This window comes from Xyrauchen texanus, chromosome 11 (assembly GCF_025860055.1).
Source record: "Xyrauchen texanus isolate HMW12.3.18 chromosome 11, RBS_HiC_50CHRs, whole genome shotgun sequence".
Classification (NCBI taxonomy): Eukaryota; Metazoa; Chordata; class Actinopteri; order Cypriniformes; family Catostomidae; genus Xyrauchen; species Xyrauchen texanus.
In genome coordinates, this window is record NC_068286.1 from 37,831,713 (window position 1) to 37,845,277 (window position 13,565).

The 13,565-nt window shown below is 36.6% G+C and overlaps 1 protein-coding gene across 1 annotated transcript in view; it reads left to right on the forward strand.

The window, feature by feature from the left end:
* The first annotated feature begins 223 nt into the window (after positions 1-223).
* The window catches only part of LOC127651900 (tudor domain-containing protein 7A-like), a 29,305-nt gene continuing 15,963 nt past the window's right edge, over positions 224-13,565 (forward strand). The window contains exons 1-6 of the mRNA XM_052137951.1: positions 224-451; positions 594-738; positions 7,196-7,346; positions 7,456-7,529; positions 11,633-11,811; positions 12,903-13,333. Of these exons, the coding sequence (XP_051993911.1) occupies positions 245-451; positions 594-738; positions 7,196-7,346; positions 7,456-7,529; positions 11,633-11,811; positions 12,903-13,333 (1,187 nt within the window). The 5' untranslated portion in view covers positions 224-244. The remainder of the gene's footprint in view (positions 452-593; positions 739-7,195; positions 7,347-7,455; positions 7,530-11,632; positions 11,812-12,902; positions 13,334-13,565) is intronic.

Here is a 13,565-nt window from a genome sequence, read left to right on the forward strand (position 1 = left end):
TCATGCTGTCATAATTATCGTAAATACAAGTTTCCTATTCAGAAGTTGCAACTGAACACCCCTTCAAGTCATAATTATGACTGGCAAACTCTTGAGATAATTTTGATACCCGAGTTTCTGAGTTGGGAGATGTTTACACTCAACATGGCAGATGAGAGTTTGAATAGTGAATGATGGTTTTATTTATTTTTTATAAAAGCAGCTACCATATTATCAATTGTGTGTGTATGTGTTTGAGTTCAGGATGAGTGACGTTGAGTTAGTGAAGAAGATGCTGCGAGCTGTTCTTCAGAGCAGTAAGCATGGCGTGGCCTTGGCTCGTCTGCAGGGAGATTATCGTGCTCTGACTGGAGAGGTGATTCCTCACAGGAAGTTTGGGCATGCCACTCTGGAGAGTTTTCTGCACAGCATTCCCGGAGTGGTGCGGCTGGAACGCTCCAGTACTGGAGAGGTGATGATGTATTCAGTTGATATGTTTAATATTAACAGTTAAGAAAAAGTTATGTGTTCAAAACAAGACACCAAATGCCTTGAGTGCAGCGCCATGCAAAATCAAAGTATAAATGTAATAGACTGTATGTATGTGTTTGTAGGTCATGTGTTTTGCTGGTGTGTGTGAAGAGACGGCACACATCGCACAGCTGGTTGCCCGGCAGAAGACTTCAAAGAAGAGCAGCTGCTCTAAATTAATGAATTTCCACATGAGAACAAAGTCTTCCTCCCTGTTTTCACCTTATGGTACATAGAAAGACATACATACAAACAAACAAACAAACAAACTTCAGTAAGAGAAAGGCTTGTCAGGTGATGTGAGCCAGATGTGGAGGCTACAGTTTACTTAGTCACTGTTGCTTCAATACGCTCTCACTCTGTACATTCTTTCTTCCATCCCCCTGCTATTCTGACTGTAATTGTGGGAGTCTTGGTTATTTGTTAAACTAAACTTTAGATCTCGGGGCTAAAAGGAGTGCAACAGTGGGGTTTCTGAAGAAAAAATGCAATTTATTTTTCCATAGAGAAATTGATTTTAAACTATAATATGTAAGACCAACCATGAACTCTTGAGTTTACAAAGCAATGATATATTGGGGGATTTTCAACTTCAGGCAATTCGATTTTATGTTTTGGGGGGGTATTTTCTCCCCAATTTGGAATTCCCAATGCGCTCTAAATCCTTGTGGTGGCGTAGTGACTTGCATCAATCCGGGTGGCGGAGGATGAATCTCAGTTGCCTCCGTGTTTGAGACAGTCAACCCGCACATCTTATCATGTGGCTTGTTGAGCGTGTTAATGCGGAGACATAGCACATGTGGAGGCTTCACGCCATTCTTTGCAGCATCCACGCACAACTCGCCACATGCCCCACCGAGAGCAAACCACATTGTAGTGACCACGAGGAGGCTACCCCATGTGACTCTACCCTCCCTAGCAACATGGCCAATATGGTTGCTCGGGAGACCTGGCTGGAGTCACTCAGCACGCCCTGGATTCGAACTCGCAACTCAGTGTCTTTACTCGCTGAGCAACCCAGGCCCCCATAGGCAATTAGGTTTTTTATTCAAACAATAAGATTTCAACTTTTTGCTTTTATATGAAGGTCATTACAACTGACATGTAATCAGACCTTTTTACTTGACTTTCATAATTATTATTTTTTTTGCACTTTTTAAATGCGTTTTATTAATTGATTTTACAGTTTTAGCCTTGTCCCACACCTTCAGTATTAAACTTTAAAAATAAATAAAAAAAATTCTCATTATTGCAAAGAAATACAAATTATTATGTTTAAAACCGATCATTCAAACATAGAGTGAAATAAACAAGCCTTTTCTATATTTGTGATTGTTGTGAAATTGATTTCTATAAATCTTTCAAAAATGGCCACTGTCCCACAGCAAAAAACGTTGCCCCAAAAATGTTTATTTAAAAGTTTTGTGTTCTTGTTAAATGGTTAGTTTGCCAAAAAATGAAAATTCTCTCATGATTTACTTACCTTTAAGCCATGCAGATGTGTATGACTTTCCTTCTTCAGCAGATCGAAGTGAAGATTTTTTTATAAGCAGATTGCTGCTCAGTTTGTCCGTACAATGCATGTAAATGGGTGCCATCAGGCTGCTGGCTTTTTGACGGTCCAAAAGGCATATTTTGGCAGCATAAAAGTAATCCACACGACTCCAGGCAATCAATTAATGTCTTCTGTAGCAAATCGATAGGTTGGTGTTAGAAACTGCTAATTACAATTTTAAACTTTTAAATTGTTGCTTACACCCAGCCCTGTATTTCTGTTTTAAATGAACTAACTCTCATGTGATGTTCGTTCCTCTGTACAAAGCACATGCTTCAGACTTCTCGCGTGAATGCTCCATTCCACTTACGTCACTAACTACGTTTCCATCCAAGGATTTTTTTGCGCAAAAAGATTTAGCGCATCACAGTAAAGCTGATGGAAATGCTAGTTATTGCTGAAAGTAGTAAGTGTCGACATAATATTTTTCCATTTAACTCTAGCGCATAAACTCTGTCGATACTTCAAATGTCGTGAAAAACTGGTTTGGAAACCATTTTTGTCGAGAAAATTGCCATTAACGCAAAAATGTAGTGTCACATGTCAGAAATTACCCCAATCATTTGCCTGTGTTAACCATGAGGACAAGGTATACATCCTTGAAAGCCAATTTATTTTACGTGATTATGGATTGATCGATCTTAATGGCATAGTACAGATCCAATGCTGCAAACTCATGCTTCATGCACATCGACAAGTGCACAGAGAACAAATTAATGGCCACTGTTTGTGATTAATTAAATCGTGGAAGCCATCAGTTATAGCCGTTCATATAGATGGCTGTCACGGAATTGGCCCACAATACAAAAAAATATATAATTTCTGTGCACAAAGATATTTTAAATAAAAAATAAATACACAATACTGGGAGAAAAACATCAGTGTGCTTTTTTGGAACACTAATTAGGCTTTTCCACTATACGGTACGGCTCGACTCTGCTTGCTTTTTGGGGGTTTTCTACTGTGGATAGTACCTGGTAAATTGTTTTAGTACCACCTCCGTTGATGTTCCAAGTGAGCCAAGCTGATACTAAATGTGACGTCAAAACCCTGCAGATCACTGATTGGTCAGAGAAAATCGTCACTACCACAGTCATTCCTATAAGATAGATGGCAGGTTAGCTTACCCTCGTGCATCTTCATTGAGCTAACACAGTGATGTCCTCGTCTGCGCTTTGGTGTATGATTTTCCCAAACACTCCTGTTTTGTTTAGCTGTATTTTGTCTTGCTCCCGTCAGACTCTTTTGAAACAGTTTTTTTGCTGTGAAAAACAGCCACATGCCAATAATCAAGAATACCATTCATTCATTCATTGCTTCTTTGTTGTGGTTTGTGTCGCGTTTAAAATGATGTCACGGCAATAGATGCGGTGCAACTATGACGATCAGCCTGTATTCCCACCCACGTTGAGGCTGCACTAAATTGCAGTGGAAAAGCAAGCTCAGAAAAGTAAAGCGAGTCCAGTCGAACCATAATGTGCAGTGGTAGTAAGTGCCATAATGTAGCCCAATTCTATAAAATGTTTGTTTAGCTTTTGAAAAAATGCCGGCAAAATTCCCTGTATTAAATTGTCAAATGAAAAAAGCATTATATTAAAAAATAAATTGCCAAATGAAAAAAATATATATTTTTAGACGTATATATGCATTTTCTTTACACATTTTCTTTGTGTACTTTAAGAAAACTAGCTTTTGAACATTTTTAATTTGTTTAAATATTTTCAATTTTATCCTCTTTACCTCAGATTGCATTTGCTGAGCTTCTTCAGAAAATGTATATTGTGTTTAGGGATGTCCCGATCAGCTTTTTTGGCCCCGATCCGATATTTAAATATTAAATATCTGCCGATGCCAAGTCCCGATCAGATATTTGTATTTGCTTAAATAATAGTGCTGCAGACTGTTTTTTTGTTTGTTTAGAAAAAGTAACTAAATAAAGTAACTACAAGATGTCTTCATTTTAATGCAGCTTGCATTTTTTATAAAACTCACATATAAAATCAACTTCTACTTAATGGTGTAATGGCTTATTTTAACTTTAATATTCAGGTACAAAAATAAATCACAAATCCACTGAGCTTTGTATGGATGAATAGAAATCTTACATACACTTACAAAATGGTGTAAACAGCTTGACTTCAATAGTCACAACAAAAAAATTATTCTAGAAAAACCAATTCAAAATTTCGCAATTCGACTTAAAAGTGGCGTAAACAGTTACACTTGAACAGGCCCAAGTTCAACACTAATGAAAGTTATTAATAGTTCTGTTGTCAATATCAAAATGCCATTGTGACATTGACAACCAGTAAAAACCATGAAAGCATCACACACTGCAGAGATACATTCAAAAATAAGAAAACTATATTCATAACAAGCTCAAACTGCTCCAGTGAGAAATCATTAATATCTGTGGTCTTTGAGATTTGCTGTAACACAAATCACTAATTATTAAGCAAATGCATGAAGACGCTGTGTTGTTATTGAAGGTTTTACAGTGATATTAAATTATTAGTGGTATTGTGACTAACATTAATCTGATTTATTTTGGGATGAGTGACTGATGAGATATTGAGAGCACCTGAAGAGTGCACGTCTCTGATTGACACAGAGAGCGCTCATATTAAAGAGCGTGAAGCTAAAAGCGCTCCTGATTGCTCAAACAGTCTGTATTGTCACAACTCACGTCATGTATTTGCATTTGTTGTTTAATTTGTTTTTAAACCTGTTAGCAGCCTCTATATCCTCTTCCTGTTCACTGTGCAATGAGTCAGAATAACTACCGTAACGCAAATTAATATTCATACACATGTAATTCTTACACATTTTTAAAAACAAACCAGCATATTCATCTGAATCACATCATGTCTGAAAGTTTAAATTTGTGAATGCTTAGAATTGTCAACTACCGGTACTCACCCTCCATAGGCCATTCTGTCATGCTTCAAGGACTGCGAAAGCACTCATTCATTAGAAGAGCAGTGTATATGTGATTGCCTGCATGCTGCAAAAAAGATTGGCCCTAAATCTAGGCACGATCTGCCGATCACTGATTTAAAACAAATATCGGCCGATTTTGATCGGTGGCCAATCGATCGGTACATCTCTAATTGTATTATGACACAAATTAATTTTAGATGATAATCAAGTTCAGTTGGTCGTTAAAAGTTGCTGGACAAATATTCGGGACATAATGCTGTGATGGCAATGCTTTAGATGATTGTTCAAAATAGCCTGTTGAATATCAGGAATCTAATATATATATATATATATATATATCCCTGATATTACACAGCATCAATTTTTCTTATATAGCTGTGCACACAGCACATACACATCGATGGATGGTCCTTGTACTAAGAATGATAGTTTCCCACTACTTGGTGCAGGTTGCCAGCTTGAAAAGGGCCATGACGATTTGCTTTTTGTTCGGAACCGGTGGCAACCTGCGATTGCCGCAACATCAGTACCAATATTACAGTCCTATCAGAAGACAACCATTCCCTTTTGATTGCAATTCCTCTTCTGATTACTTTTATTTGTGAAATTAAAATGACATTAAGCTGACTAATTTCAATGATTTGTCTCAATATTCTCCCCATTTTACCAAAACTTCGGAGGAAAGAAATTGGAGACATCCGGGTGGCGAATTGGCAATAAATACACATTTCTGTATGGAAACGGCTTAAGGGCAGATTTCTTTTGCAATAAAACAACTTATGGGACAAAGTGTTTTTTTTAGGCGTGACCTCATCATGCACACCTTTTATCACGATAAAAGGACATTTGAATGGAAACAGAAGCATTTTCACTTTGTCAATAACAAATTGGCGCGAAAAGTGGATGGAAACTAGGTTACTGATGTGTCAACTGCTGGCATTAATGTTTTAATGTTAATAAAGTTTTAATTATCCATTCCTTTATTTTACACAAATCTATGAATTGCATGCTTTATAAAATATGAACCAAGTGATATTTGAAGAAAGTAAAGAAAATATGATTGTTTATCAAGCTGAAATGTTGCCAAATTATGCATCGAGTATGGAAATATTTAGTTGTATGAATTTGTGATTCCTAAATTTTAGCTATGAAATTAGCATTAGCAAGACTAGGAGTCGGTTATTTTATATATAAAAAAAAAAAAAACATAAAAAATGTCAATTTCCAGACATCATTTTCACCACGTAATTAAACACAATACAGAATTTGAGATGTGGTGGAAATTACTATGACTTTTGGAAAAAAAATCTCCTGTTATGTATGTACATACAGTGTTGGATATTAATACTGAAAACAAAAGTAATAAAAAACTAGTAAGAATGTGAAAAATGTTTTAAAAAGACTTTAGAAATCTATGGCTAAAAGTGCCCAAAGTTGAAGGAACATCATGCTTCTATAGAAGCCAAAAGTCAGTATAATTTAGACTTGAATTAAAAATAAAAATCATGTTATTTTAACAAATTCCCTACACCACTACACTACCTATAATCCTGAAGAGCAATCAACCAATCAGTGAAATCTCTTAGAAGTGACCTCCACCTCCATTAAATTCTGTCTCGCTACACTTAACCACTTAAATACGTTAACTTTTAGTTGTTTCTGCATCTTGCACTGGGATTGGTAGTATTTTCCTGTGTGCGTGCGCGTGCGTGTTTCTTTATGTGCACTGTGTGTGGACTCATCATTTGGGAATTTGTGCCACTTTGTAGTGAAAGATTGGCACTGCTCAGTTTGTGTAATGGGCTGGCAAACACTTTCACGTGCTCCTACTGCAGACTAGATTAGAACATATTAAGTATAATAATCTACACACCTCCATTGTGGGATTCACTCTTTGACATTTAAAATCCCATTTTGTATGCCCACATCCTAAATAAAGCTTATTAAAGGATTTATTACTGTGCCTCATCTCCTTGCCCCTCCAAATTTGTCTGCATGCATGTGCTGGGTTTATTTATGCCAGTTGGTCACTGGTGAATTCTATTGCCAAAACTGTTATAGGGATAGTTCGATCAAAAATATCCCTTCAATGCCCTGCTCTCTCTCTGTCTTTTACTCACACATGCACACACAACCCATTGATGTATGTGTTTGTTTATTAATGTTGTTTAATTGCTTGTGTCTTTTCAGTCAAACCTCGCATGTCTTTGCGGCAGCCGGGTCACACAACTCGAGGCTCTGCATCCAAACCTAGTTTTCACCCTAACCAGTGGCAGGTTTACAGTACTGATGTGCCTTCCACCCGAGCTCCTTCTCGCCAGCTAAGCCGAAAATCAGCTGGGTGAGTGACATGAGACCAAACACATTATATACACGGTGAGCACTAAAGCATTCTGAATACATTTATTTAAACTTATTCTTATTTTAATATTTAACTCTGCGGATCTTAGGTCAGAATCATCTGTGCCCAGCAGGTTTCATACAGATATAAAGCCTCAGCCAGTAAAGAACAATCAGACGCCAGGTAAACCTCACATTTTAATGACATTTAAAATATTTATGACAATAAACTTAATACTTTAAGAAATTAGATTATACTTTGAAAATCTCCCATTGACTTGCATTGTTAGAATGTTTCCCATTCTCAATGTAACCAACCAATGTGCATACTGCAGACTAGTCGCCTTTCGGCAAAATTCAGCATTTTGAATTAGGGATGCACCGATACCACTTTTTCTCTTCCAATCTGATTCCAATATTTGAAATCTCAGTATTGGCTGATCCCAATCCAATACTAGTGTTGTTTTTTTGCATAATCAGTTTTGAATATCTTTACATTATTGTGTGGAACTAATTGAGTGTTCTCTTTAATATGTAAAGAAACATAAACCTCAAACTACATATTATTTCAATATAGTATAGCGTATTAAGAAAAACTTTAACTAGTATACTGGATAATGTAGCAGCAAAATGAACAGGTATTCCAGTATAAGTCATCAATAGAAAATAAAAAAAAATTGTGTTCATTTTTTTTCAACTTGTATCTGGACTTTAAAGGATTCAGATCTCTTTTTTTGTTCAATTTAGTTGTTAGATATCAGCTCACTTTTCATTCACACAGTTATTTTTTGGAACTCATTCAACTTAAGTGTTATAATTTGTAAACTAATGATAATAATATGAATATATTATAATTAGGGATGGGTATCGTTCAAAATGTCGATACCGATATCTTGACTTCAATACCTGTTCCTAAACGATACTTTTTGATACCAATTTTATGAAATCCGTTTTAACAAGATTACCTACATTTATTTATTTATTTATTTTCAGTTTGACTTTTTTTTTTTTTTTTACAGACTCAAAAAAAAACAAAAAACAAGAAAGCTAAACTGTTAATTCAGCCAACCTTAAGAATAAGTACGGTTTAACAAGATAACTAGTTTAATGTGAGTTAAACTTGATCAGTTACTGTCAACCGTAAAGCATTTTTAGCATCGATTTAGCTAGCTATCTATAGCCATATATCCAAACAATATCTAACGTTACGTAGGTCCCAGTTTATTGGACTATGTCACCGCGCACAGAAACGTTAATTTAACAAGTACACAAGCATGTACCACTACAAGTTAGGTTTGTTTGCTAAACGTTAACCTTACCTGTCGGAGTCCCAGTCATAGCGCCGCTGCATTCATCAGTAGTTTTGGAGAAGTACTCGTGTGGTGGGCATGTTGAATATATTGGAAGCTCTGTGGCAGGAGGATGCCGAGAGGATGACTGCACCGGCTCGGTCTTCTTGTAGTGGAAGACTGAGCAACTTTATGCTCTTAAATTTATTCTGTGCACTGTCAAGTGCTTCATCAGATTTGTCATGTTGCCGGTCTTGACAGCAATTATCTTGTCGCAAATATTGCATCGTGTGCTGTTGGCATCGAGCCTGGTGAAATGTAGCCACACTTTTCCACATCTTTTACATCTATGGGGGTTGGGAAGAATTAACACTACAGCCTCACGTGTGAGCCACATTTCTGGGTGTAAACTAGTGTTTTTCCTTGATGCCTAAACACACCCAATAACCAGCACTTTTAGATTTGGGCACATCTAGCATGCCTACATGCTTATCACTGATGTTGACGAGATTAACCCCTTAGGTATTGAAATTTGGTACCAAAAGACAAGATATTTTTTGATACTCAATTGTTTAGAGGCAATTCGTTCAGTGCCTAAAATGTATCGAACTCTATACCCAGCCATAATTTTAATAGTAATATATCTCACTTGTGCACCTTTTGAAATGGATCCACAAGTCTCTCTCTTTCTCCCTCACTGCCGACACAGCACTCACTCTCCCCTGAGTTCCGATTACACGCACATGCATATCATTAGTGGCTAATCAAGTACTGCATATATACCCTGCTTTCACACACATTCTTTGTCTGTTCTCATCGATAGCGTCTCTGAGACACCAGACCTTTCAATTGCGTCAAACATACCTGTGTCTTCATTATTGTCCGCAAATATCATAAGACTGCTGTGAGTTATCTGTTTCATCTGTTCATCGTATTTATACCCTGTCTGGATATTACTCGCCTGCTGTTTGCCACTCTGCTCAACTGGATTTACTCACATGATGTTTACATCACTGTTTCAATCATCTGTTCAAGAAACCCTGCTACTGAGTTCATATATCTGCCTCTGTGAGTCTCTCCATGACACCTTTAACTTTTAAACCCTCTCGCTTTTATTTTGACATTCTGAACTCCCCAGGAAGTCCTGTATGTGTCTGTTTGTAGGCAAGTTCACTGTAGTTTAATTAGCTTCTTATTCAAATTCTGGTAAAAAAAAAAAAAAAACACCTCCAGTGCCCTTCTACATGCATATTATAAGTGAATTGAACTATTGAGCATGTACATTTGAGATGTTGTTCGTGAGTAGCGCTCAAATATTGCCACTGCTGTGAAGGCACGCGTGGGTGTAAACAGAGCAGTGCCATTTACTGACACGTGGGATCTGCTCGTGCATTTTATACATTTACTTAAAAAAACATAGACTTTTGTGATTCACAGAGCTATTGCACGTCTTCAAGTGGCTTTGAATAAAATGCACGGGTCGTATGAATTACTTTAATGGTGTTTTCATAGTTTGGATCGGGCTCATTGTACTGATACTTATCCGTTTAAAAACGTCAGAATCGGAGCCGATACCTATCCAGGTATCACATCGGTGCATCCCTGTTTCGAATACAAAATCGGTCATTTACATGATTCCAGATCTGGACGCGAGATGGACATGAACATGCCACAACCTCTGTGTTTAACAGACACGGCTGTTGCAGTGTATGGCACAAAACTGGTTTTCTAACTGTATTTGTCACTTTATATACTCTTTGCTTTATGTCTATTTTAATATTTCTAATGTTCTTTACTGTTGGAGCGCTTGCCATTATGTGTGTATTAATAAATATATTCAGAATAAATCCTAATAATTCAAGATGCACTGTCAAAATATACATCAATTACAGTTTGTTAAAACTATGGTGAAACATGAATTAGAACTATTGTGTCATGTGAAGGGGGAGGAGAATTTATGTGTGTGTCTGGTGCTTTGACACAAAAGATTTCCACATAGAATCCACTTGTGAATTCTAGCTCAAGGCTCCTTATTAAGCTTTCTCTGTCCTTGTTTCATTTGTTTTTCATATAAACATGTACAAGATGAATGTCTTTTTGCCACGTTTGGCTGTGTTTTTAGTTTCCATAAAATAACTTTAACTGTTAAAAATGTCTCGACACCTGCGTTCTGCCTTTCACTGCACTGCAGCTTGCTTTTTTTTTAGCTAAGGAAATAGTTTGGTCTGAACCAGGGTCAGAAATTAACAATTTCTCAGGGTAAAAATGCCACTGAAGGTGACAAAAATGACCAAGAAATTGAAAATGTGGGGGCAAAAAATTTGTTACTTATAACAACATATATAGGCCATTTGTTTTTCTATTCTAGACCTGGTATATACCTATCACAAGAAATTATTTGATGTTTATTTACATTTATAATTAACAGCTTATCTGATTATTCAGGTTGAACATGTATTTGGAATTGATTAATTTAAAATATTTGACGTAAAACAGTGACGTCATATTTTGCAAAGTTAGAAAGAATATGCCCTAACAATTCCCTTAATGTTGAAATGTTGCACCTTAATTGAAAAGTTAGATTCTGACACTAGTGTAAATAGCCTCTTTTAGAAATGCTTTAGCCAACAGCTAAATGAATGCTACACATACTCAATTAAATAATAATAATAGAAATGCTTCTCTCAAAATCGCCATAATTGAATGTTTTGGTGTTTTGTCTAAAACTAAAAAAGTCTCTACAATAAGGGTCCACTTAAAATATGTTTTTAAATGTAATAGAATAACAAAGAATAACATATGCTTTTACATGTTACTCTGTCACCTTTTACTACTGTACTGAGTTTGCAGGTACGATACTGAATTATTATCTAACCGTATTGCCATTTACACGGAAAAGGTGGCACAAAAGTGGTGTTATGTGTTGATTCTCATGCACAACTGGCAGAATACAAGATGTGCTGAGTGACATAACAATGGCATGTGTTGCTTTCTTTAGCTCAGAATAAGCCTGTCAACCATGCTAAAGTTGAGCTGGTTCAGAGTCGCATAAAACAGCTTTTGCAGAAGTACTGCAGTGGAGTGTGGTTGTCGAAGATCCCTCAGCTCTACAGAGAGATGTTTAAGGAAGAGCTTCATATGCACAAAGAAGTGGAGACCTGGACACACATCTGCAATGTGAGAGATCTAAAAAGCACACTCTCAAACATATGCTGACAACTTGGGAAATGATTCCTTCCAACCTTAGCTCAATGGTTTTATTTTTTATTATTATAAATTTTATGTCTTTTTTTGGCTTTTATTCCGTGTCTGTTAGCTTTGAGACCATCTTTATGCTAGTGTTAAGGATTTTAGCATGTAAATGCATAAATTATTTTCACTATTCCTATTCTGGGTAAGTGGAGCAAAAATATTAATGACTCTCATGGGGTGCATCTCAATCAGCTCCCTAGTTCAGTAGTAAGGGCACTGATCAGAAAGCTGGCCATTTCTTTCTGACTCAATCGCGAAATCATTCCAGTGCACTGAAACATTCGCTTCCTAAAATTCCCAGAATGCACTGTTAAAACCAGGGAAATTTCGTCATGTCTTTTGAGTTTTTAGAAGACAAGAACTAGTTTAAAACTGAAGTCAAAGCCTAATTTTCCTCTTAAAAAGAGATTTTGTTTGTAATATCTTTCATCCATATTGAGCATGACAGGGAAACAATCTTTTAAATATTAGTTATTTGAAGGTTAAAAATACACTCTATATACACTCTAAAATAAACATAATATTTGTATTTCCTTACATAATTTATCTTTCATTATAACACTGTACATTTAAATATCTAAACGAAAATGCACAACAGTGTCATTTAAACAGTGATATTGTTGATTTAATACCAGCTGTGTTTTAATGCACAAGCTTGTAATTGTGATTAAAGTCAAGTGTCCTATTGTTCAGTGGGTGAACACCCTTGCCAGTTCCCAAATTCGTGTTCACAATATATTGATTGATGACATATTGAGCTGAAATAGGTTACCTATGGTGTACTAAATTAAATACCCTTTAGATTGAGAATGTCCCTCCTCCAAATACCACCAGCCTGTTGGTAGAAATAGCTAGTAGAACGTCATGGTTCGAGGTTGTGATGTATACATTGGAATATTGCACATTTTTAATGTGTCAAGTCAACACAAGAAAGAAAATTGTGCTTGTCAGTCCATTCATGAGGCTCTTAAAGTACTGAAGTTAGTGAATTGGAAAATGTTTTTTTTTTTTTTTAGGTTGAAAAGCCAGGCAACAATAACATAGTGGACCGGCTGGTGTATCCTGTCTCGGAGCCCTCACCAAAACCTAGAACTGTGCCTACTGTAGCTCCCAGCAAGCAGCCTTCAAACTCTGCTACTCTTAAACCACCATCACCTGGTCCGCAAACTATCCACATTCTCAGTGCTCTTGCCATTAACGTTCCTCATCCAGCCCAGAAATCTCAGGCACCCTTAAGCCCAATGTCGCCCGACTCCAGCACGCCTCACTTTCCAGTTCCTGAAACACCCAAACCTCCCACCCACTCACTCATCACCCCTCCCTCTACCCCACCATCTGACCAGCCTCTGAATCCAGAGTTCAAGGAGAAACTACGGCAGCTGCTTAATAAATACAGCCAGGGGCTGTGGGCTCATGCACTTCCACAGCTTTTCCAGGAGGCCTTTGGGTATGAATGGAATATTTGTTTACTAAATGCATAATGTGCAGAATAGTGTCTAATAATAATAATAATAATAATATTAATAATAATAATAAAACAAATTTTATATGAAACAGAATGCAATGTTGTGCAGTTAATGTTTAAAACATTATGTAGGTAGGTATCATATTGATCCCATGGGGGAAATTTGTGCATAAGCAGATAGAGCTTACCACATTTAATAAATGTAATAAAGTCT